We start from the raw sequence: 25,440 nt of genomic DNA, 5'->3' as shown, positions 1-25,440 counted from the left end.
TCTTATGTAAACGCTTGTTTTATTCCAGAAATGAAAAATAAAATAAGATAAATATAAATGGCTAAAACAAATTATTTCTTAGTTGTGCTTATCTCTATCCACATATCTGGGAAAGCCTCATGGAATCTACCCTCCCTGGCCAACCCCTTGCCACAAAGTCAAAAAAAATAGATAATTCCATAACCTTTGTCTATTGTGGGTCACAAAAAGAGCATTCACCGTTAATATCTCTACTCCTTGCGCCTATGATCTTACCACATAGTCAGGCATCTAAGTGATATCCTGCTCTAGTCGATAAAGAACTGATCTCAAAGTCTGGGAATCCTGGGAAGTCTGATATCTGACACATAATGGTTATCTGAGCATTTGCAAATCACTTAAGCATTCAGTGGTCTAGTCATGGTCCTCATAAAGAATGAAGAACAAACAGCAACCTCTGTGAATAATACTAGGAGTTGCCCCAACAGGGAACCAACAATTCCAATAGCCTTGTGATGGAGTGTCATCCACAACCAGAGAGAGAGAACTATGGAGCCTGAATGTGGATCAAAGCAGAGGATTTTCACTTTTGTTGTTGTTGTTGTTTGCTTGTTTTTTTTTTTTTTTCCTTTCGATCTGGTTTTTATTTATTTATTTTTTTTGCATAACATGATGAATATAGAACATACGTTTAGAAGAATTGTATGTGTTTAACCTATATCAGATTACTTGCTATCTTGGGCGGGGAGAGGGAGAAAGAGAGGGAGAAAAACTTGGAAAACAAGGTTTTGCAAAGGCGACTGTTAAAACCCATCTTTGTATGTATTTGGAAAAATAAAATACTATTTAAACAACCACCACCACAACCATAATGAAAACTTCACTCTGTGATGTCATCGGTCCTCTTCAAAAATAACGAACAAATGACAAATAAAATCAGGGAAGACGTGGACAAGAAATAGTAGAAACAGTAGATAACTTAGATTAGAGATTAGATGAGGGAGACGAGAAAAGCTGAGACTTTGTGTAATTCTGCCTCATTTAAATCCAATTTACACACACAAGTCATGACATCATCCATGATATCGAAAAACGAAGAATGCAAAACACTTTTATGTACTTTTTGATTCTTATGTTGGTATTTCAAAGATTCTATTCAGCCCTACTCTTTTGATCAGAAGTGCTGAAAAAAACCCTTTATTTCAAGGTTCATTTTTATTGTTTTTAATTCTTTTTTCCCACTATAGTATTTTATTTTTCCAAATACGCATTTAGTTTTCTTTCTTTTTTTTTTTTTAAAGCTTTTTATTTTCAAAAACATATACATGGATAATTTTTCAATATTGACCCTTGCATAGCCTTGTGTTCCAAATTTTCCCCTCCTTCCTCCCATCCCCTCCCCTAGATGGCAAGCAACCTAATATATGTTAAACATGTTAAGATATATGTTAAATCGATATACTTTAACATATTTAATATGTATTGGTCTATCTGCCATTTAGGGGAGGGGGTGGGAGGAAGGAGGGGAAAAGTTGGAACGGAAGGTTTTGCAATGGTCAATGCTGAAAAAATCACCCATGCATGTGTCTTGTAAATAAAAAGCTAAAAATAAATACATTTTTTAAAAATAAAAAAGATAGATGTTAAATCTAATAGGTGTAAACATATTTACACAATTCTCTTGCTGCACAAGAAAAATCAGATCAAAAAGGAAAGAAAATGAGTGAGAAAATAAAATACAAGCAAACAACATCAAATAGAGTGAGAAACGCATTTCGTTTTCAACATTTATTTTTGTAAGACTTTGTATTCCACATTGTACATGATAACAAAATTATGTGATGATCAACTGTGATGGACTTGGTTCTTTTCAATAATGAGGCAATTCGAGGCAGTTCCAATACACTGACGATGGAAAGAGCCATCCGCATCCAGAGAGAGAACTGAGACTGAATGTAGATCAAAACAGAGTATTTTCACCCTTTGGTTATTGTTTGCTTGTTTGTTTTTCTTTCTCTTTTAATTGATTTTTTTTTTTTTTTGTGCACGACGTGATGAACGTGGAAATGTATTTAGAAGAATTGCTTATGTTTAACCTATATCAGATTGCTTGCTGTCTTGGGTGGAGGAGAGGAAGGAAGAGAGGGAGAAAAATTTGGAATGCAAGGTTTTGGCAAGGTGAATGTTGAAAGCTTTCTTTGGAAGGGAAAGGGACCTGTATGTGCACGAATGTTTGTGGCAGCCCTTTTTGTAGTGGCTAGAAACTGGAAACTGAATGGATGCCCATCAGTTGGAGAATGGCTGAATTGTGGTATATGAATATTATGGAATATTACTGTTCTGTAAGAAATGACCAACAGGATGATTTCAGAAAGGCCTGGAGAGACTTACACGAACTGATGTTGAGTGAAATGAGCAGGACCAGGAGATCATTATAGACTTCAACAACAACACGATATGATGACCAGTTCTGCTGGACCTGGCCATCCTCAGCAACGAGATCAACCAAATCATTTCCAATAGAGCAGGAATGAACTGAACCAGCTACGCCCAGAGAAAGAACTCTGGGTGATGACTAAAAACCATTACATTGAATTCCCAATCCCCATATTTATGCCCACCTGCATTTTGGATTTCCTTCACAAGCTAATTGTACAATATTTCAGAGTCTGATTCTTTTTGTACAGAAAAATAACGATTTGGTCATGTAGACTTATTGTGTATCTAATTTATATTTTAATATATTTAACATCTACTGGTCATCCTGCCATCTGGGGGAGGGGGTGGGGGGGGGTAAGAGGTGAAAAATTAGAACGAGAGGTTTGGCCATTGTTAATGCTGTAAAGTTACCCATGCATATAACCTGTAAATAAAAGGCTATTAAAAAAAAAAGAAGAAGAAAGAAAGCTTTCTTTGCATGTATTTGGAAAAATAAAATACTATTAAATTTTTTAAAAGAATAATGTTCATTGTCTGACATAAATTAGAAAGAATTTCTGTTCCAAATTTTTCTCTCTTCCTCCCTTATCTTCCCCTTTCCCAAGACAGGAAGCAATCTGATATGTGCGATCCTTTTAAACACATTTCTGTATTTGTCATGTTGTGAAGAAAAAAAATCAGAATAAAAGGGAAAAACCACAAGAAAAAAAGAAAAAGGAAGGGAAAATAGTGTACATTGATTCACATGCACTCTCCATGGGGCTCTCTCTGGATGGCGTTTTCCATCCAAAATTTACTGGGATTGTCCTGGATCACTGAATTGCTGAGAAGAACTGAGTCTATCATAAGTGATCATCATACAATCTTGCCGGGCACCATGTTTTCCTGTTTCTGTTTGTTTTATTCAATATCAGTTCGTGTAAATCTTTCCAGGCTTTTTTATTTTCTCGTTAAAATTTTTTCCCCCAATTACATGTAAAACAACATTTTTTTTTTTGGATTATACATATACATTCTTTTTTTATGAATCATGTTGGGAGAGAAAAATCAGAACAAAGGGAGGAAACCACTAGAAAAAATAAACAGAAGGAAAAAAGTGAACGTAGCATGTGTTGATTTACGTTCAGTCCGCATCGTTCTCTCTCTGGATGTAGATGACGTTTTCTATCCAAAGTTTATTGGGATTGCCTTGGCTCACTGAACCGCTGAGAGAAACAAGTCTATCATGGTCGATCATCCCACAATCTTGCTGTTGCTGTGTACAATGTTTTCCTCATTCTGCTTGTTTCAGTCTATGTAAATCGTTCCAGGCCTTTCTAAAATCAGCCTGTTCATCATTTTTTAAAGAACAATAATATCCCATGACTTTCATGTAATTTATTCAGCCATTCCCCAATTGATGGGCATCCGTTTAATTTCCAGTTCTTTGCCACCACAAAAAGGGTTGCTATAAACTTTTTTTTGCACACGTGGGTCCTTTTCCTTCTTTTATGATTTCTTTGAGATACAGACCAAAGCAGTTCCGCCGCCGGATCAAAGGATATGAAGTTCGATAACCCTTTGGACATAGTTCCAAACTGCCCTCCAGAATGGTTGGCTCGGTTCACAACTTCACCCCCAATGCATTAGTGTCCAGTTTTCCCTCCACATCCCCCCCAACATTCATCATTCTCTTTGCCTTTATCTTAGCCAATCCGATAAGTGTAAGGTGGTACCTTGGATTTGTTTTATTTTTCAGCCCATACTTCTCACACTAAAAAATATAGGCTATGTATGTGCCAAATGAATGGTTTCTCCAAGAAGTGGAGAGGAGAACTGAGGAAAGGATAATCTCCAAAGGCTAAAGTGTTCAAGAAAGGCTTTATGGAGGAAGTCAGAATTGAACTAGACCTTGAAATAAGGATAGGACTTTATACAAGTGGCAAGAAAGAGGAGGGCGCCCTTGGTAGGGGTGATGATGCAAACAAAAGGATGGAAGCGGGCATGTGTGAAAAGCATATTTGAACTTTGTCTTTGTATTCCCAGCACCTAGCACGGTGCTTTGCACCCAGGGTGCGCTTAATATATAAATGCTCATTGAATTGAACAATGAAAAATAATGAATGCATCTCCAGGGCTTATCAAAGAGGGTGAAGTGTTCCATGAAAGAATAGGAGAAGAGCTTCACGAGGAAACAAAGGAGAAGGATGTGAAAAGAAAAACAGAGGGAACTTTGACGCAGGTCAGGAGGTTGGTGGGTAAAAGAATATCACCTAGAAAAGGCAAGGAAGTAAAAGGTACGGGAGAAACAGGAAGGATCAAGTAGATAGAGATGGAATTGCCCCCCCCCCCCCCCCCGCCCCGAGGAGGAAGCAGCTTCTGAGGATCCAAAAGGGGACCCTAGGATCATCAGAAGGGGAAGTCAATCTGCAAAGGGCACTGGGAGAAAAGAGCCACAGTGGTTTGAGATGCCTGCTGGGGAGTCTTGATATGGGAGGCATTGATTTATTTTGATATTTGATTGAGGAGAGCCTCGAGAGACTGTCGGACTTGTTGACTACTAGCCCCTCATAGTGATTCCTAGCAGGACAAAAACATGTCTGGAGAGCAGGGCTAAGAAGTGCATCTTCTTCAGGCAGCAACTAAAGACCTTAGGGCCACAGTGCCACGATTTCCTTCCTTCTTTCGATTGCAGAAAAGAAATGGAAGTGGGAAGGATTTGGATTTGGGGGCCAGGGCTTCAGAGAGAGAAAGGGTCTGAGTTGCAGTGAATGCTTTAGCAGGGATGGAGTGCATCTACTCAAGGCTGGAGAGAACGTCATTGGGCTGGAGATCTGTGGATCGGACGGCCTTAAAACTGAAAAATGGAGGGAGGGGAAGCAACCTTCTTACATCCAACTGCTAATCCAGGTTCCACTGACCGTAACAAGGGGAAAAGCTAGTGATGTAAAAGAGGCAATATCCAAGGAATAATGCAGCCGGCAAATGTATCGTGTGAATCATAAGTAGGACGATGACGATTATTATCGTCTTCTTCTAGCTCGTTCTTGCTTGTCCTTCACGTTCCAAGATGGCCATGACACGGGGGGAGGGTGATGTCAGGCATGCAGGTGAATTGGATTTAAGTGAGGGAGGGCTGTGCACCTCTGCCTCAGTTTCTCCTTTGGAACCATCTGGGTCAAGTGGCCCGAGAGAGACTGGGGCAACTGGAGATGACCCTGGCTGCAGTCAGAGCCTTAAGCTATGAAAGCTTAATAAAAGACAATCCCCCTGACGCTTTAATTATAAAGAACAGCTGTGGCATCCAAAGGAGAACCAGCATTTATCTAGTGCTTGCTATGTGTTAAATGCTTTACAGATATCTAGTTGAATCTTCACCATAATTCTTGGAGGTGGGCACTACTATTATTCCCATTTTACAGATGAGGAAACTGAGAGCTTCAATGACATGCCCAAGGTCACACAGACGGTAAGTGTCTGGAGTCAAATAGGAACAGCTCTATGCCCTGTGGTGCCACCTAGCTGTTGAAGTAAAGTGAACTGGAAACCTTAATTCAAAGCTGTAAATCAACCTTATTTATGGGTATCCCGGAGACTAATTAGAGAAGACTCATCACTAGAATATGGCCATGGGTCTAATCCCAAAGGGACAGAGAATATTAACGGGAGAAATGGAGGAGCATACATTAGGAAAATATACTCCTATAAAGAAATACAGGGACCGCAGTAGAAAATTAGGCAGAACATCTGACTGAATGAAAAGACGAAAGGCTGCTGTGGTGAGAGAATCCTATGTATCACCTGATCGGAAGATGAAAATAGATGACAACTTTTTTATGGTCTACATTTATTTTATTTTTTATTATTGTTTCATTTTCCCGGTTATAGATATTAATTTTTTGAAATACACATTTATGAATCATGTTGGGAGAGAAAAATCAGAACAAACGAAAAAATCACAAGAGAAAAAAAACAGAAGAAAAAGGGAAAAAGTGAAAATAGCATGTATTGATTTATATTAAATTTCCGTGGTTCTCTCTATGGATTCCGATGGCATTTTCTATAGATGATAAGTTTTAGAAACAGCTCACCATGGCACGGGAGCATAATACAGTAGTTGATGGGGCACTGAAACCACCCAGAACAGCTGAAAATGTCACGATTTGCCTCCATAAGAATTTCATTTTTCAATCGGTAGGACAAGGATAATGGGTACAGGAGAGAAGTCTGACTATTGCAATTGAATTTTGGAAAAATAATTAATTTATGTGAAGGCAGAATAAAGAGAATTGTATTTTTTTATTATAGTTTTTTATTTACAAGATATATGCAGGGGTAATTTGACAGCATTGACAATCGCAAACCCTTTTGTTCCAACCTTTCCCCTCCTTCCCCCCGTCCCCTCTTTCAAATGGCAGGTAGACCAGTCCATGTTAAATATGTTAAAGTATATGTTAAATACAATATATGTGTATACACATATTCATAATTATTTTGCTGCACAAGAAGAATCGGATTTTAAAATAGTGTACAATTAGCCTGTGAAGGAAATCAAAAGTGCAGGCGGACAAAACTAGAGGGATTGGAAATGTTATGTAGTGGTTCACACTGATTTCCCAGAGTTCCTGTGCTGGGTGTGGTTGGTTCTATTCATCACTGAACAAATGGAACTGATTTGATTCATCTCATTGTTGAAGGGGGCCACGTCCATTAGAACTGATCATCATATAGTATTGTTGTCCAAGTGTATAATGATCTCCGGGTCCTGCTATAAAGAGAATTTTAACAGAGAATTGAAATCTAATACGAGGGATAGTAAGGAAGCAGCTAGATGCCCTCAATGAGTCCTGGGTCCAAGAGAACCAAATTGGGGAAGAATGAAACAATGCATTCAATCAGGAACCACATCCCGGACAAATGAAACAATGCATTCAATTGTGACGGAGAACCACCTCTCCAAAGAATGAAACAATATATTCGATCCAGACAGGAGAACTACATCCTGGAAGAATGAAACAATGTGTTCCATTGTGACAGGAGAACCATATCCCGGAAGAATGAAATAGTGTGTTCAATCGTGACAGGAGAGGATGTCAGCAAAATCATGGTGCTGATCAACTATGAAAGACTTGGTTCTTCTGAGAGGTTCAGTGATCCAAGGCAATCCCAATAAACTTTGGATGGAAAACGCCATCCGCATCCAGAGAGAGAACTATGGAGACTGACTAAATCAACACGTGCTATGTTCACTTTTTTCCTGTGGTTTTTTTTTTTTCCCCTCTCGTGGTTTATCCCTTTTGTTTTGATTTTTAAATCCCAACACGATTCATAAAGAAATGTCTATTTAAAAAGTTAATATACACGTAATGAAAAAAAATAAAATACATATGTGGAGAAAAAATAAGATCATGGTGCACAGGTGTAGCACTGGAGAGGAACAAATGCGAGTCTAGTTTTCTTTTCTTTTCTTTTTTTTTTAATTAAAGCTTTTTATTTCCAAAACAAATGCATAGCTAATTTTCAACATTAACTCTTGGAAAACCTTGTGTTCCAAAAATCTTTTTTTCTCCTTCCCTTCCCCTTCCACCCCCTCCCTTAGATGGCAAGTAATGCAATATATTTTAGACATGTGTAGTTCTATGCCTATTTCTACAGTGAACACACTGCACAAGAAAAATCAGCTCAAAAAGGAAAAAAAAAGAGAAAGAAAACGAAATGCAAGCAAAAAAACACAAAATAAGTGAAAACATTATGTTGTCGTTCACATTCAGTCCCCACAGTCCTGTCTCTGAGCCTCCTTTTCAAAAAGGGGAAGAAAATGTGGGCTGGATTGCTGTCGAAACTCTAGGATGCTTTTGTTAAAGACTGGCTTGGGCGTATTTAGAAAGTGTAACCTAAGAGGCTTCATGGGGTCTTCAGAACTGCCATTTTCTTTCTTTTTTTAAAAAAATAATTATAACTTTTTATTGACACAACCCATGCCTGGGTAATTTTTTTTACAGCATTATCCCTTGCACTCACTTCTGTTCCGACTTTTCCCCTCCCTCCCTCCACCCCCTCCCCTAGATAGCAGGCAGTCTCATATATGTTAAATATGTCACAGTAAATCCTAGATATAATCTATGTGTGCAGAACCGAACAGTTCTCTAGTTGCACAGGAAGAATTGGATTCAGAAGGTAGAAATAACCCGGGAAGAAAACCAAAATGCAAACAGTTCACACTCATTTCCCAGTGTTCCTTCTCTGGGTGTAGCTGCTTCTGTCCATCATTGATCAATTGGAACTGAATTCGATCTTCTCTTTGTTGAAGAAATCCACTTCCATCAGAAGTTGTTGTTGAAGTGTACAATGATCTCCTGGCCCTGCTCATTTCCCTCAGCATCAGTCCCTGTCAGTCTCTCCGGGCCTTTCTGAAATCCTCCTGCCGGTCATTTCTTACCCAACAATAATATTCCATCACATTCATATGCCACAACTTATTGAGCCATTCTGCAATTAATGGGCAGCCATTCAATTTCCAGTCAGAACTGCCATTTTCAAATTTGGTCAAGTTGATTAGCTTCCTTGGGCCCCATGTGTCCTTTCTAGCCATAGATCTAGGAGCCCAGGAACTGATTATCTTGTTTCCGTTGTGCCCGAGTTACCAGAAAAGTAGGTCGTCAAATTGTGATGGAATTGTAGCTAGATTTCAAGGAGGCATTTGATCGAGCGCCTTGCAGTATCCTTGAGGACAAGATGGAGAGATACGGGTTGGATAGATCCAGAATGGAATGACTCTCTCAAAGATGAACAAAGTTAGAAGAGAAAAGAATATTGGCTTTGGGAGTCGGAGGATCTAAGTTCGAATCCCATCCCTTCTGATCATGACAAATCCCTTAGCCTCTCTGAGCCTCAGTTTCCCCCGCTATAAAATGAAGGGGTTGGACTAAATGGCCCCCAAGCTAGTGTCCGGGGGTTTTGTATTTGTCTCGGCCTCGTTTTGTTCAGTAGTTTTTCTCGGTGACCTGAAGGCAGAGGTGACACGAAGCTGGAAGGGAAGCGAAGCTCAGAGAGCTTAAGGCATCTATCCAGTGTCACACAGCCTTTGGCAGGCTTGAGCAATCTAGAGCTAAGACTACTCGTGTGAAATTTAACAAAATTCTCAAATTTAAATAAATATTCTTTATTATATAATTTACACAACTTTATACAGCTATAAAATATATAAATATCATATAAATAAATAGCCAATAAATAACCCCCCCTAGAGTCTGGGTTTCAGAAATGAGCTTGGCAAGCGTCAGATGAGGAAGCACGGCCACACGGGAACAGCAGCGTGTCCGAAAGAGACCTGGGAGGTTTTGTGGGTGACGAGCTCAAAACCTGTCCAAAGAGAGTTCACTTCATCTTGGGTTGCGCAGTATTCAGGACTAAGGAAGTGACAGCTCCCTGCTCATCCAGGATCCCTGCTGTGAATTAAGAACTCTTAAGGACAGAGGCTTCAGCCAATAGAGATGTCTATTGGGGCTACTGGCTTCCTGGCTGCCATATTTTGGGAGGAAATTGATAAGCTGGAGAAAGTCAGAGGAGGGCAATCAGTGGAATGAGGGGGCAAAACTGCCCCCCCCATGAGAAAGGGCTCAAAGGAGGGGTTTGGGGATGTTTAGCCTGGAGAAGGTTGCTAGGGGCTTAGGGGTAGGGATGCTCTTCGGGTCTTTGAAGGGTCACGTGGGAGAGGGATTGGGTCTGTCTGCCCAGCACCAGAGGCCTGAAGAATGCAGATCTGCTTAGATGCAGGGAAGGGCTTTCTGGCAGTGAGAGCTGGCCCCAGACTCTAGGCTGCCTCGGGAGAGAGCTTCCTGGCCCGGCCATTTCCATACAGCGACTGGAGGGTCTCTCTGTTGTCAACAGCTTAGGGATTTCATCGTGTCCCTCGCCCCAAAGCACTCCGGGGCTCCCAGCGCTGCTGGGTGATGGCCCGTGCTGGCTACGGGTCCCATTTGTTCTGGGGAGAGAGAAACGAAAGAAAGGGTATCAGGGAATGGCAAGGCTGGGAGCCTTAGAGAAAGGGCAGGCCTGGTCCCACCCTCTCCCTGTGCTGACATCACTCAGAGCTCGGGCCTGGAGAGGGAAGCAGGCTCCACCCCCGGCTCAGAGGCTTCTGGGGGCCCTGGGAGCATGCATGGCGGCACAGACCTGCTACTTTCCAATTCTGCCACAAGATGACACTAGACCCTGTCCACAGTTAACAGAGGAAGTCGTCCCCGGGAAGCATGGAACTCCTCCAGTTCTCGCCCCCTCCCCTCGCCCTGGACAGCAGGCCTGACCCAGCTGGCCCCCAGGGGTCTGTCTTCCAGCCACAGGCCGGCTCTAGCATCCGCTCTTCCCCTACGATGCTCCAAGTCCCAGCCCTGGATGGCCGGAGGGCTTCAAGGCCTCCCAGAACGAGCCTGGCTCAATCTGCCAGTCCCCTGACTCCCCAGGAGCATGCTCGGGAGGTACCAGCCCAGGGCAGCCCCGTGCCGGCTCCTCGCAGAGGGGTGCGGCGGCCAACTGAGCAGGAGTCGCTCGGGCTGGCCTCCCGGCCCAGGGCTGCGAGCCATATCCTTGGTGCTGGCCACGGGACTCGGGGCCACTCCCGGCTCTGAAGTCTGCCCCAACACTTAAGGTTCGCAGGATCAACCCTGCCCCTTTGGACCAGAAGCGAGCTCCCCACCTTCCACACGGGCACTCGGTATTGCTGTCTCTCAGCCAATATTGCCCAGAGCAGAAGCTGTCTGAAGGCAGGGAGCCCCCCTGCATCTGTGTACCCCTCTTCAGTCCTTGCGCTTCATGTATGATGAATGAATAAGGATTTCTCAGCGCTCTGCAGGAGGGAGCACTGGCTAACCCCCAGACTCCTTTGCAGAGATGGTCTTGGGAAAGGGGCCCCTCGGTTGCTTTGCAAATCGGGAGATACAGAGGGAGGCTACAGCGTGTAGTGGAGGGGACACCGGCCTTGGAGCGTGGGGCCCCAGGGTCTTGGGTTCAAATCCCAGCTTCGCCACTTACAGCCTATGGGATCTTGGGCAAAGCCCATAAGGGACTTGAGTCATCTGTAATCTAGCATCGGGTGATGGAGTTAGATACCAAAGCTCTCCTGGGAGGTCCCGTGCGGCTCTAGTTCTATGGGTCTTAGGTTCTTTTCTGCTTCTCGGCATTGGAAAAATGAAGATGTCGGATCCCATCGGTCCCTCCAGACTCCACTCATGGACAATGATGAGTCCACAAAAGCCCCTCTCTCTAGTGTCTGAGAAAAACCTGCTTTTGCCCCCGATCACAGAAGGACAGCAGTCTCTGGTTCAGACCCATTTCCTAGCCCCCTGATCTGCAAGAGGGGAGAATGAGGAGTGGGGTGATGGGTAACCAGAATCTCCACAGCGAGCCCAGGATTGGGCTCCCCAGCTCCGGTCTCTCCCAGAGCCGGGCTACTTTGCACGCTGCTATCAGAGCAAGGCTCTGATCCAATGAGAGAACATCTGTAAAGCACTCAGTGTGGGACTGGGCGCACAGTAGGTGCTCAGGAAGCGCTCGTCTTTCACGTCTCCCCTCTCCCGGGCCCCATCCCCTGCCACGAGATGAAACCCGGACTCCTTAGCATGGCTTCCATTTCTTTTTCAGGCCCATCCTTCCCTGTTGTGAAACATGAGCTCCCACTCTCAAGGAGAGCAGGTGGGGAGGCCCTGACCTCCTCGCCTCCATCTCTATGCTCCCGCTGCCTCCCTAACTTGGCGCTCTCCTCTTTTATCTCCACTGACCTGAATCTGATCCATTGTTCAATTCAATTCCGGGATGGCTGGATCGCCCAAGGGCCCTCCCAGCTCCGGATACCGCCATTCGGCGACTGCCAGCTCAGCTCCTGCCTGGCCCAGGAAGAGCTCGGGAGGGCGTGGTTGGCCCCGTTTGGGGGACTAGGAAACTGAGGCTCAGAAAGGTCCCTTTTATCCACGAGCGCACACGCACACACAACACTCACAGGTAAAGACACACGGGCGTGTGTGTACACAGTGACAAAGACACACAGAAACAGACGCACAATACACACACAGACACTAAGACAAACACACAGACCCTAACACACAGACACACAAAGATAACATATACAGACACACAGATGCGCGCACACACACAAACACTAAGATACAGACACACACAGACAACATATACAGACACACAGACAGTAACACACATATACACACAGACACACACACACACACACAGACAGTAACACACAGACACACACACACACAGCACATGACAAGCAGGGGCTCCTTAGCTGGCTCTCAGAGCCTCAAGCATCATTTAAAGCAGCCTGTTTCCCAGCTCTGGCCTCCGATTCTGCTGCTAGCAGGGCTGTGGCCAGCGCCTCCCAGCATCAAATCAATTCTGGGGCGGCAGACTTGGTCTAAGGCCACCCAGTGGCACTAAGGTCACACTTCTCAAGTGCAGGCTCTTGCAGTTTTCAACAGCCATATGGGCCATCCCTCTGCCTCCGGGCAAGCAAATATCACCGCCTTTTTGGTCTACCCCAAAGACTTATCCCTCTCGACACTAGCAAATGTTTTGTTTTCTTTTATTTTGTTTGTTTTTTGTGTCCCCAGCTTCCATCTGTCCCCCTGAGAGGCCTCAGTTCAGGCCTTTCATGAGAAGCAGAATGAACAGAAGGGGTTAATGACATCCTGGCCCCTTTTTCCTTCGGTCCTGGTTCCTCCTCTTCTCCTGCCTCTCCATTCTTCGTGTCTTTCTTACGAGAAGCCCAAGAGTAGCTGAAACACTTAAAAAAAAATATAAAACCGGTATCAGATATAGTGGGGTGGCTTGTATGAGACATCTGAGAAAAGGTCTGACCTCCAGGGTCTCGAGCCCTGGGGCTCAAGCCTCGTACCCAGCGGCTGAAGGAGGCGCCTTCCCCACTCTGGGATTCGGCTCCCCGCTCTAGAACACGAGGGCGTTAGGGAGCGCAGGCGGCTAAAGGGCAGAAGGACGGAGCCCACCGGGGCAGAACACCGCGTACGTTAGCAGGGGGCTCCCTCTAGCAAGGGTTCCTCCTTAACTCTCTTTCTTTGCTCTAAAAGCAAGCTGGATTGTGATGGGGGACGGAGACGTGTCCAGAAACGATTGCGAGAGACCTCCGAGGCCCCGGAACCCTATTTCAGAAAACCGATGGGGGTTAGAGTAGCTGAGCTCCCGAGCTCCCTTTGAATTCCGACCACGTCCCACGGGTCTTTCCAGGCTCCCTCCCACCACGGCCCTATCCCTGTAACCCCACAGGCATCCAAGGCCTCTGCGGGAATAAAGTCGCTACCAGCGCCTTCCACACGCGGCCCGTTCGGACGTGGCACTTAGTACGGCGCCTGACACGGACCAGGTCTTTCTCACTTGCCCGGTTCCAAGTGTGCCGACGTGTCTTTTATGGCCTCGGCCCGGATAGACGCAGCCAGAGTTGGGTCCCCGGCCCTTTTGCCGCCTTCTGTTTCTACCCACTAGGAGCTTGGACCGGAAGGTCCATTCTTTGGGCTTGTTGAGTCGCTTGACCCAGTGTCGGGGTAGAGTCAGAGGGGGTCCAGAATTCTCTTCCTAGTTTTGAGGAGGGGAAGTAACTAGGATAGGCCCTCAGGGCCTTAGGGTACAATCTCTGGGGGCCAAGGCACTTGGGCAATTCCTTCAAATGGGAAGCTGCTAGCTGGACTAGGAGGCGGCCCCGGGATGCTTCCCACAACACACACACACACACACACACACACACACACACACACACACACCAGGGATGGTCCTGGATTCTCTCACGGCCCATTTCAATGATGATCTGAGGGTGCTTGGGGGTCGCCCATCTTGAGAAGATTTCAGGGAGCTTGTCTCAGGTGCCACAAAAGCCAAGTCACTAGGGACCCTGCACCATCCCTTCCCCAGGGCCAATGACTTTCAAAGATCATTCCTGGGACCCCCAAACCTCCGATTCAGTTTCCCGGACCAGGGGGCATGTCCGTATGGAAGCCAACAGCCCCCGTCCCATCCAGTCTCCCGAGGAGGACTCGCTCTCTGGCTGGGAGCTGCACGGCTATTCTGACCCAAGTGTAGCCGGGGGCGAACCTGAGGGCAAGCCAGGGTGCCCGTCTGGGAGGAAGTCGGGTGGTCCCGCCCACCTCCGCCAGGGGGGAAGCGTCCGTGGCTGGGGTTTTGCCATTTCAGGCCCCAACACTGAGATGCTCAGAGGGGGCGGCCTCAGCTCCCGGACCCCGGGAGAGCCGAGGGAAGGCAGTGCCGTGAGGGATCGAACGGTCCGGCGGGAAGGGCAGAGGAGGTCCAAGGCACGGGAGACCCAAGGCACGGGAGACCCAAGGCACAGGAGGTTCAAGGCACGAGAGGCCCAAGGCACGGGAGGCCCAAGGCACGGGAGGCCCGGTGCCGGGGGTGGGCTTGGGGGCCGCTGTAGCAGGGCCTGTACAAGGGACACAGGTTGGGAGCGCTAACCGGAGTTTTTATTTTTATATCAAGACACCGTGTTTAAAATCTGTACAAAGAACAAACTCCAGGGGTTTCCATTAGTGTTTTAAGAACTAATTTTTCTTTTTTTTCTTTTTTCTTTTTTTTTTAAAAAGTCTTTTTGAAAGAGAAATGACACAAAAGAGACTCTGAAAAGAAAAAGGGGGCAAGCTCCTAACAGCAGTAGCCCAAGGGTGGGGGAGGGCAGCACCCCGGAGTGCACTCGAGTGGCGGGACGAGCGAAGGTGGGGGGGGTGCGGGCGGGCCCTAGCATAGTCTCCCGGGGCCTGGTACCGGGGTGAAAGCTGCCCCCCCCCAAAGCGGCCCCTTCCCAGCGGCCCCCGGGCCAGGCCTAGGCGAGGGTTGACCTGAACTATGCCGGGGGCCGGGCAACTCATCCCCTTCCCCTTCCTCTTTCCTTGGGTCCTGTTCTGCTAAAAGAACCCTGGCTCCCTGGTCTCTGGCTATGAGAGCGATGGGGGATTAAGGGGAAGGAGCCTTTCCTTCCCTTCTCTGCCTTTCCCGGGGAGAAGAAAGCACTTATTCAAAAATGAAAAATAAAAATAAAGACAAAATCCACCAAGATCCAGAACAGCCCCAGTGGGAGGGAGAAGGATCCCAAGTCTGGGGTTGGCTGGGGAGGGGAGAGAGGAAGGGGGGGGAAGGGGGGCCAAGGGCTGGCCAGCACCAGGGACAGGTACCTGCTGCTTCCCACCGCCCCGGGGTGCTGAGTCCCCGGGGCCGCTGAGGGCTTTCTCCTTCGAAGAGTCCGTTCGTGTTTCATTCTGGATATGTGTTTGTACATGGGGGTGTCTGCGGTTGTGCATGGGGGGGGGGGTCTGCTCTGTGCGCGTGTGTATCTGTGGGGCGGGGCGCATGGGTGTGTGCACAGATGGGGCCTGGGGGGAAAGCAGGGCCGGGCCGGGCAGAAGCTCCGGGGAGAGCTATACCCGCGTGGTGGAGTGTGAGTGGGGCAACCCGGTGCTGTTGAAGCCAGAAGCGAAGGTGTTATAGGGGTGCAGCGTCTGCAACCCCACCAGGGAGTTGGGGATCATGGTGATGGTGTTGGGAGTCATGAGGGGGATGTCGTCGGGAGAACGTCGCAGTGTCAGGGTATAGTCGGGGAGGGCACTGAGGCGGAGCGGGTCGTGGCCGGGCGGGCCCTCGCACTCGTGGTGCGAGGGGCCCAGCTGGAGGGCCGCCAGCTCCTCCTCGGGGGCCGCTCCCATCTCCCCGGGACCCCCGGGACCCCGCTGGGGACTAGGCTGCCGCAGGGGCTCCTGCCGCCTCTTGTCCTTGCGGTAGTAGAGGGCGGCGAAGGCCAGCACGTTGAGGAAGAGGAGGGAGGCCCCCACGGCGATGGTGACGCTCAGCTCCGTGGAGTAGTCCCGAGGGTTCTCCACCAGAAGCGGCCCCGCGTCCTGGTCCCCGTTCCAGGCCCCCTGGGCGTTCTCGCTGCCGTAGGCCGGGGAGATGGCGGGCCGCTTGGTGCTCCAGGCCTTGCCGTTGGGACGCCGGGTGATGTGGGAGCTGTGGGTGGTGTCCGGGGGCGGCACTTTGGTGGTGGTGGACGTATAGTGGAACATGTCGTGCAGATTGTACAGGTGGGGCACCAGGTGCTTCCAGAAGGCCACCTTGGTGGCCCGGTAGTGGTCACGGACCCGGGGTTTCAGCCCGATGTGAAGGTACAGCTGGTCCCGGGGGTTATACTTGGACCAGGCCACCTCCTCAAAGCGGTTGGCCTTGGTATGGATGAATTTGGTGTCCTGGGGGACAGGCTTGTTGGGGTCCCTGAAACACCGTACGGAAATCGGGGGTCATCGCCCTGCCTCGGGAAGGAGGGGTATGGTGGACGAAGGGGGCTTGGCGGCGTCCAGCATCCCTCACATCCTCCCGGTGGTTCCTCTCGTCTCCCGGTCCCGGGGCCCCCGCTGATGCCATCTCCTTCCAACACCCCTCGGCCCCGTGGCTCTCCTCCCCCCCCCCCCCCCCCGAGCCCCGGACGGCCTCTGTCCCACCCGGCGCTCCGAGACGCCGGAGAGACATTGCTTTGGTTTTCCCCACGCGGGGATACGCTCACGCATGACAGGGCCTCAGCAACCCCTGGGGGCGTGGGGGCGCCCCTATCCCCACCTTGCCCGGCCCCTGGTTCTGCCGGGCCCCCCCCCGAGCCCTCTCGCACCCCCAAGTCAGAGCCACCCCCACACCCCCACAGGCGTCTCTATGAAAAAAAAGGAAATGCCCCCAGATGAGAAGAACGGATGGTGGGCGGGAGTGACTCTGGAGGCGGGAGGAGACAGATGACAGAGGGGAAGCATGCTGGGGTCCTAACGGGGCAGGGACCGGACGGTTCCTCACCCGGTCTTGGCAAAGTTGGTCCAGTAGGTCATGACGACGGCACTGAGCATGACGTCGTTCTTGGAGAAGTTGCAGGGGAAGAGGTCCGTGGGGCCCACCATGGGGATGCCGAAGACGTAGGGCACCTCATCCCCGTGGGCCGCGTCGGACCAAGCTGGCTTCATGAGGCTCTGGCAGTGGTGGTAGAAGGCGTAGAAATAGGTGGGCGAGCCGTAGCGGGCATGCAGGTCGGCCGTCACCACGGAGGGCTCGACCCACTGGTGGTCGGTGAAAAGGGCCACCAGGGTTTTGCGGCGGGTCTCGGGGTTGTCCCGGTCGGCCCAGTCCGTGTACATGAATTTGATGGTCTCCCGAAGAGTATCCTTGCCCTCCGGGTAGCCGTACAGGTTGTCCACGAAGTTGGAGACGGAGTAATCGAAGTCGGTGCCCGAGACCCCGTCCTCGGGGTCCACCACAGCCTCCACGAACTTGAGTCCCTCCCCCTGGTTGACGCCCAGCATGATGTCATAGTTGAGGAACTCGCCCTGCTCCATAAGGATCTCGGGGTCATCGGGGATCACGTCCCCGTCGATCACGGGACCGAAGGCCACGTGGTAGCGAGCCGGCTGGATGTCCTGTTCCACCAGCTCTTTGGCACTCTTCTGGCGTAGGCAATCCACCATGTCCACGGTGTCCAGCACGTTGCACCCCACCTTGTCTGCCAGCAGGCTGGTGTACTTGACTGGCTGGTAGTTGACCGCCCAGCTGGAGAGGGCTGAACCACTCTGGATGATGGCCCTTTAAGAGCCTCTTGGGGCAGGCACGTGGTCAGAGCTTCCCAGCGGGCCCGACCATGAGGCCAGGGCCCGGGCCCTCTCGACCTTTGCCTCGGGGGCAGGGGTTTCCGGAGTTATCGGGCGGCCGGGCGGGGGTAACGGACCAGAGCCCTCCGGACTACGGAGGTTGCTAGAGCGCTTAAAAATAACATTTTGACCTCTTCGGCCCTCGGGGGCCTGGTTTTCTTTTCTCTGTCTCTGGCTGGGGCCCCGGTTGGCCCGGCTCTTGGCCAGCTCGGTCTCTGGCTATCCTGTCTCGGGCTGGCCGCATCTCTGGCTAGCTCTGTCTCTGGCTATCCCTGTCTCCGGCTGACCGCGTCCCCGGCCATCCCCGTCTCCGAGGGCGTCCCTGGCCGGCGTCTCTCTGCCTCTGTGTGTCTCCATCCCTATCTCTGGCTGTCTCTGTCTCTCCTCTCCGCCCCCACTCCCCTTGGCTTCCTTCCTCACTTCCTGCCCAGCTGGGCCCAGCTCTCTGCCAAAGCACCACCAGGGAACTGGCTCTTGCATGACAAAGGGGCCTTTCTCCTGAGAGGCCAGAAACAAGTATTAGGAAAGAAGCGCCACATACTCTGGGAGCTTCCAGGAGAGCCCGGTAGGCCCAAAGCCCCGAGGTCACCGGGTCTCCAGCAAACACCCCCGCCGAGGCTCGAAGCCCTCGGTGTTGGGAAAAGGGCCTCCTGTCCCACTGCAAGGGGCTCATCACGCTCTTACACCCAAGAAAAAGGAGACCACGCCCTGCAAAGAAGGCTGATTTGCCCTCTCGGAGCAGGAGGGTGGAATTCCCACCTTACCCCCTCTGCGGACCCCAGCCCAGGACTTCCCCCAAAAAGGGCTTCCCCGGGTGCAGGCTCCTCCTCTGATCGCTTGCTCTGATTCAGATCCCCTCCCTAAGCCACATCTCAGGACATAAGTTATCACTGGGGAGGCCCAAGAGAACGGAGGGCTGTTTCCCAATACACGGGGCACAGGAAGGCTCACAAGCCCCTCTCTCGTTACCCCTCCATAGCTACAGAGAGCCCGAGACCCGGCTTCCCTCTCGGGAGCCCTCCTGGGTTAGAGGCCACGAGAAAGCCGAGCCCCGGAATTCTTAGGTAACGGAAAGAGAGTCCGGTTCCTCTCTCCAAGAGCCAGGCCGGGGAGGTCCCTGGACACAGTTGCGGGCGCTGTGCCCTGTTTTCTACCTCAAGGAGTTTTGCTGGGGGAGGTCGGGCTCCCAGAGACACTGGGGGATGCCCCCAAGTCAGACAGAGAAGACTTCCCCCTCTCAGAAATAAGAGATTCTCGCTAAAGGAACAGCTGGATGGCAGCTGAGAGCAGCAGGCCCAGTCCCGCAGGGCTAGGAAAGGAAACTGAGTCGCAGATACATGACCACTATAGCCTTCATCCTATAAGCAAAGCCTCTTTTCCATGATTTCCTAAGTGTGGGAAAACTCCCAGTGTGGAGGGAGCTCCCATGAGGCAGATCAGAAAAGTCTCTGACTTGTTTTCCTGGAAAGCTGCAAGAGCAATGAGGGGGGAAGAGTTTGCCCTGAGCTGTACGGACGGTAAGGAGCAGGCTGGGCAGCCACCGACCAAGAGAGACCCCGTGAGCACTGTGCGACACTGCCAGAGGAAAGGACAGCGGAGGGGAAGGCAAAGGAAAGACTCAAGGAGAGGAATTTCCCTCATGGCATCTGCCTAGCTCAAGAGAAAGTGGGTGCAGTTTGATGGAAAGATCCCACATCCTGAGGGGATTTCACTTCAGACGTGAATGACCTCTGACCTCCAGAAGGAGCGTTTCTTCCGCTCCGAAAGGAAGCCCCGTCCACCCCACCCTGAGACTCATCTCCTCCCAGGGAATGTCTCCCAACCTCTGGGGCTCTCCTCTCCCGCCCGGTGGGACAGGCACCCGCGGCCAAGGCCTCCGGTCTCTTCCCCACAGGGGGAAGGCGGGCCTGTGCCCATCCCCGCATATCCCACGCTCCTCGGGAACTACTCACCCTCAGAATGATGGGACAGCGTCAGGAGGCTGACACAGGAGGCCCCAATGCCGGAACCAAACACAGTGATGCGACGAGGGTCTCCGCCAAAGAAGGCGATGTTTTCACTCACCCAGCGGAGGGCCTGAATCTGGTCCAGCAGCCCATAGTTTCCCTTGGCAGCCTGGTCCCCGGTGCTCAGGAAACCTAGGCCCAACAGAACGGGTGAGAAGAGTGGAGGGTGTTGGCTGGGAGAGCTGGGGCATGGCTCAAGAGAGCCACCCGAGCTCGGCGTCTGGCTCTCCCTCCCTCCCCGACACCCAGAGCGCGGCTCCCTTTTCTGGAGGACCGGCATCATTATGGGGAAGCGGGGGCTGGTGTCTCCCACCTGAAACGTCTCCCTTACGGCGGGAGCCTCGGTCCACCCCCCCGGCCCTGGGAGAGCATCCACCAGCAAGGGCCTCAAGTGCCCCCGAGCTCCTGGTGTGAACAGCAGTGGCGGCCACCCCCGGGAGCCTCCCCCTGCCACCCTTCTGTCCTTGAGTCTCAGCGGAGCCTCTGGGAGGCGGGGGCCAAACGGCCCCAAGACCTTCCCTCTCTGCTCCTACTGTGGATCTCATCCTGAGGGATTTGGTTGAAACCCTCTCTAGGTCTGATAGAGGAAGGAAAGTGTCATTGCTTGGAAAGCCGTTACCATGGAAACAGGTCTTCCCGCCCACCCACTGGGATTTGCTGCTGAGGAGACATGTCACCATGGAGACCACCTTCCCACCCACCTGCTGGGATTTGCTGCTGTGGAGCCACAATGCCATGGCAACGCCCTTCCCACCCACCTGCCGGCTATCCCAGAGAAAGGACCCCACCTAGCCCACTCCCCGCCTTCCCAGCCACTGACCATCGGGCCGCCCTCTGAGGGTTTTCCTATTGGGGCCTCTGCCCATCCCTAGCCCTGACTCCCAGAACGGGGCCTTGGCCCACGCAAACCACCTGGAAACCATGGCAGGGAGGTGCCTCAACCCCTGAGTGGACCCCAACGGACTCCCGGAGTCCCTATCTTTATCCATCCTAAGTGGGCCTGGGCAGCTACACAGGGGTCAGCGTGTCCTCTACAGAGAGGCTGAGTTCAGCTCCAGGGTGGAGATGGGGAAGACAAGGAATTCTGGGAAACAGGCGGACCTAAGGCCGAAACAGAGCCCTGAGTCTTTGCCTTACCACCCATCTCCATTGACCACACCCCCGGCTCCTCCAGTGCTAACCACAGAGTGCTCTTGTCTCTCCCTGCCTGCTCACCTCTGCCACTCAGTCCTCCCCTCTCCCCTTCTGTCAGCCACGTCTGCCCTGATGAGTACAAGGATTCCGCCTCGGGTCCTTGAGGGCAACCCCCCCCCCCCCGCCCCGCCCCGGGTCAGCAACAGAGCGGAAGGCCTGTGGACCGGAGCGTCGCTACCTCTGGCCGACGTTCCCCCTGGCTCCCGTGCGACCAAGGATTTCTAAAGGAGAGAGCCCCGTGAAGGAAAGGTAGGAAAGCCCACCCCAGCCTGTTGTGGACACAAGCATACAAACCTGCAGCCTGGGGCAAAAGTCAGCCAGCACGGGCCGGCGGGCGTGCCACTGGCCTGGGCTACTCGGCAGCCCAGGGATCCGAGCTGAGCCGGCAAGGTCTGGGGAGGAGGGTCTACGTCAAATGTCCTCTGCCCCCGTCCTTCCCGGCCCGAGGCCAGGGCCGCAGCCCCTAGGGAGTCGGCCAAGACAGCCGTGGGCATGGACACTAGGCACCCGTGCTTCATGGGCTCTCTCTTGGCCAAACGGAGTGTTGAGGAGGGGAGGGAAGAGTTAGATTCTGACGTTCTGAACAAAAGCCCCCCAGAGCAACCTTCACTCAGCGTGTCCTCTGCCCTCCTACCGGAGTCCCCCCAGTCACCCGGGGACTGGGAAGCTGCCTTTGAGGGCTGCGTCTGAGCCCCGCAGGGCCAAGGACAAGCTTACGGTGAATCGCTTGCTCGGGCCTAGTGCTCCCCGCCCACCTTCTCCAGCTCCAGAGATGCTACCTGAACCAGCTTAGTGGGACCCATGAACCAGCGGAGGTCGGAGGGATGAGAGGTGTGGGGAGCGAGGTTTAGGCCGGACACGGGCAAAGACTCCCTGACCGTCCAAGCTGTGGCACCGAGTCTCCCTTGCCTGTTGTTTCAGGTGACCCCTGTTTGGGCTTTTGAGCAAAGGCTGGAGGATCCCCTACAGGGTTCGGGGGTCTTGTTCCAGTTCTGCTGGCCCAGATGGCCCTGAGGTTTCAGACATCCCCCCTCCTTTCCCCATGGTTCAGGCCCAAACCAGAGCGGGGATGGAAGAGGACAGAGGAGGCGGCGGTGGCGGCGGCGGCGGCGGTGTATGTGTGTTGGGGGGGGCGGGGAAGCCTCTGGCTTCGGGCCCAGATCCAGCCCTTGGCCTGATTTCTTCCAGTCCTCAGGGAAAGATTGTTTCTGGTTACAGTTGATACAGGAACTTCTCCCCCTAGTGGGTTGCTCAGACTATCCCACTCGAGAAAGGAGCCCCTAAACCAGTGTGACAGGGACCCACAGAAGCGTTTCTACATGAGCCCACGGAACCGTTTCTACATGAGCCCACGGAACCGTTTCTACATGAACCCACGGAACCGTTTCTACATGAACCCACCGAACTGTTTCCAGCAGAGGCCCTGACTTGGCAAGAGCGCCTCCTGAAAAAATCCATGTGGCCTGTGCGCCGGGGCCTACTCCTCCAAGCAAGTTCCCACAGTGCCTCCCCATATTCAGAGAAAGCGGTCTGAGAGCCCCCATTTCAAAGGGGGTGGGGGAGTCAAGGGGGCATCTTCCCTAGGCAGCAGAGCACCTCGGGCCCACTTCAGTCTTTTGCCCTCTCTTTAGTCGTACTGTGCCCCCCTGCTCTCTCTTTCCTCAGTTGCCCATGCTGGGAAAAGCAAGGAGAGGACTGGCCATCCAGCAGTGACCCCTGAGGCTCTCTCATTCCGACCGGAGGCCCGGACTTCTGGGGATCCCGCAGGGCCTGTTCTGGTCTCAACCCTCTGACCCTCCCACTTTGCTTTCCCTCCCAATATCCCCCCACTTTGTCTTTCTGCCCCAACTCAACTGGCCACGCTTTGGGCTATGGGGCTGAGCTCCCAAGTAGCAGGAGCTCACCATGGGCCCAGGGAGTCACACACAGGCCCAGGACTAGCCAATCAGGCGCTGAGATGAACCACGATGCTCTGTGCCCTTCTGCCCGGGAGGCCGGCACCCGAGGGAGCGGCCCCTCGGACGCCGGGGATGCCCGGAGCAGGGGCACTCGCACGCTACCTCCCTTAGCCATGAGGACGGTCGCTCCCAGGGGCGAGGGCGACAGAGAGAAGCGGACGGATGACCCAGCGGATGGAACGCACACAGCGGAATCCCAGAAGGGGGGAGGCCTGGGGGAAGGGAACCTCAGCAGGGTGGGGCTTGGGAACCCACCCCCGAGGTTCCCACCAGTTCTATCAACCCGGGACCAGAGATGAGGTACAGAGTTGGCTCCCGGTTTCCCAGGGTCACCGAGACCCAGAGCGGCCCGGCCCGGTCGCGGCACGGCCCACGGCGCCGCGGGGGCGGTCTCCCGCCCCGGCCCACCGGCTCGGACCGCTGAGCTTTCACCCTGGCTCGCCGTACCTAGCACCCCAACCCGGTAGTTGAGGGTGATGACGATCACATTGCCGTAGCTGGCGAGGATGCTGCCATCGATCATGTTGCCCGTCCCCTCCATGTAGGAGCCCCCGTGGATATAGACCATGACTGGCTTGGCCCCGCTGTCCCGGATGTCTGCAAGGAGAAGAGGTGAGACGGAGGCTGGGGGCGTGGGGCCTTCTGCTCGCCCCCCCCCCACCCAGCCCACCATCCCAGGAGAGGCTGGGCAGGGAGAAGGAGGCCAAGCGATCCCAGGTGCCAGGACACCACGGCCATCCCAAGGGCAGGACTCGGGGCTCCGGTGGCAGCCGGAGACGCAAAGACAGCTTGGCTCTGGTCTCAGTGGTTTTATGGGAAGGGAAATGCGCTTCCCAAGGGCTCACTTAGCGCTTTCTTGTCGAGAGCTAAAGGCACCACCAGGCGTGGGTGGGCCACGGGGGGCTGGGGCGGGGGGTTAGGGCTACAGCCTCCCCTCCACAGAGTCCACACCCTGGCACTCAAGGGTCCTGGGACCTGACACGGCTTTAGGGAAGGTCCGGGGAGCCTCACGACTCCCAAGACCGGACCGGTCACACGGAAACATGTGGCCGCCCCACCCCCCTCCCGCCCAGTGCAGACAGAGACAAGTGGGGGAGCACGAGGGGAAAAGAAAGGGGGCTGAGGGGACCGGGGAAGGGAGGAGCTTGCTTCTCTTGGGCCCGGGGCCCCCGTGCCTGCTCACGCTCCCCCGGGGGAAGATGGACAGTCTAGAGGGCGGGACCAAGGGGGAGACACCCCGCTCCCGTGCCGGTGCCGGTGCCGACGGCGAGCGGCCCCCGCTGAGCTCCAGGCCTCCTTATCTGCCGCCATCCCTCGACGAGGAAGGCCACGCCCTTAGGAGGCCGTGGGGGCTCAGGGAGGGCCCCCGGGAGACACGTGAGGGGGCGAGGCGGGGCGCTCACTCACCCCGATGGGGAGATGGACCGACCGAGCGACGGGTGGGTAGCGTGTGTCACACGGGGCGCTCTGGGCGAGGCCCGGGGATCTTGCGTCTCCCGACCCCACCCCCGGCAGACAAGCTCCCAGCCCCGGTCTCGGCCTGCCCTTTAGCTGGCCAGGTTCCGGACCCCGTCGGGCCCGCCTCTCTGGCATGGGGAGGCTAGGGAGCAGCGATCCCGGTTCGGCCCATCTCTGGTATCCTTCGGGACTGAACCCGCGACCCTAGAGTCCTCATTGTCCATCTCCTGTGGCCGGCTGCCCGGCCGGGGCCGCTTTCCCTAGAGCCCCTGATCTCGGGGCAACAGCCGCTTCGCCAGTCTTTCCCCGTGCCCCTATGTCTCAGATGTTCCTGCCGTCTTCCCCGTGGCTCATCGGGGGTGGGGAGTGCCCAGCCCCCACCCACCCGGCCTCGGGGGGGCTGCTGCCCACCCGCGAGAATCCCACGAGTCCGTCCCCTTCGGCATCACGGGCACGCCGAGGGGGCCGTGTCCCGCGGAGCTCTGCTCTCGGTCCCATCCCAAGCGGCTGCCCCTGCTGCCCAGGAGCGCCCCCCCCCCTCCCCGGCCCGGCTCTGGGCCCCTGACGCCACCCGGGGCCCCTGACGGTGATGGGCGAACAGACCAACCGCCTTGTGCAAGGCAGAAAGACCCCTTGGGGTGACGGATGGGCCAGACAGACAGACAGGCAGGAGAAGCCTCCCGGCCAGAGAAGAGCTCTGTGCCCATGCACCAGCCTCCCGCCCTA

At 52.7% G+C, this 25,440-nt stretch overlaps 1 protein-coding gene across 1 annotated transcript; it reads right to left on the bottom strand.

Moving 5' to 3' along the window:
* Positions 1–14,875: 14,875 nt before the first annotated feature.
* On the bottom strand, positions 14,876–25,234 carry NLGN3 (neuroligin 3). The gene is made up of 8 exons (XM_031945085.1): positions 23,704–25,234; positions 20,051–20,236; positions 19,552–19,673; positions 18,863–18,958; positions 18,640–18,777; positions 18,559–18,596; positions 17,257–18,033; positions 14,876–16,689 (listed from the first exon to the last, which is right to left on the bottom strand). Exons 1-8 carry the CDS (start codon positions 23,927–23,929, stop codon positions 15,843–15,845), a joined length of 2,430 nt encoding a protein of 809 aa, XP_031800945.1. The 5' UTR covers positions 23,930–25,234; the 3' UTR covers positions 14,876–15,842.
* Between the last annotated feature and the right edge of the window lie 206 nt (positions 25,235–25,440).

Source organism: Sarcophilus harrisii, chromosome X, assembly GCF_902635505.1.
Source record: "Sarcophilus harrisii chromosome X, mSarHar1.11, whole genome shotgun sequence".
Taxonomy (NCBI): Eukaryota; Metazoa; Chordata; class Mammalia; order Dasyuromorphia; family Dasyuridae; genus Sarcophilus; species Sarcophilus harrisii.
The sequence above is the reverse complement of the archived record's forward strand: the minus strand, read 5'-3'. Positions and strand labels throughout refer to the sequence as shown.

Excerpts from the sequence above, each read along its gene's own strand:
- NLGN3 (XM_031945085.1), bottom strand. The coding sequence starts at position 23,929 with ATGGTGGGCTGGGTGGGGGGGGGGCGAGCAGAAGGCCCCACGCCCCCA. Across the intron at positions 20,237-23,703 it reads CTACCGGGTTGGGGTGCTAG|GTTTCCTGAGCACCGGGGAC; the intron begins GTACGGCGAGCC and ends TGTTGGGCCTAG. Across the intron at positions 19,674-20,050 it reads GCTGTCCCATCATTCTGAGG|TGTCGCACAGTGCTCACGGG; the intron begins GTGAGTAGTTCC and ends TTCCTCTGGCAG.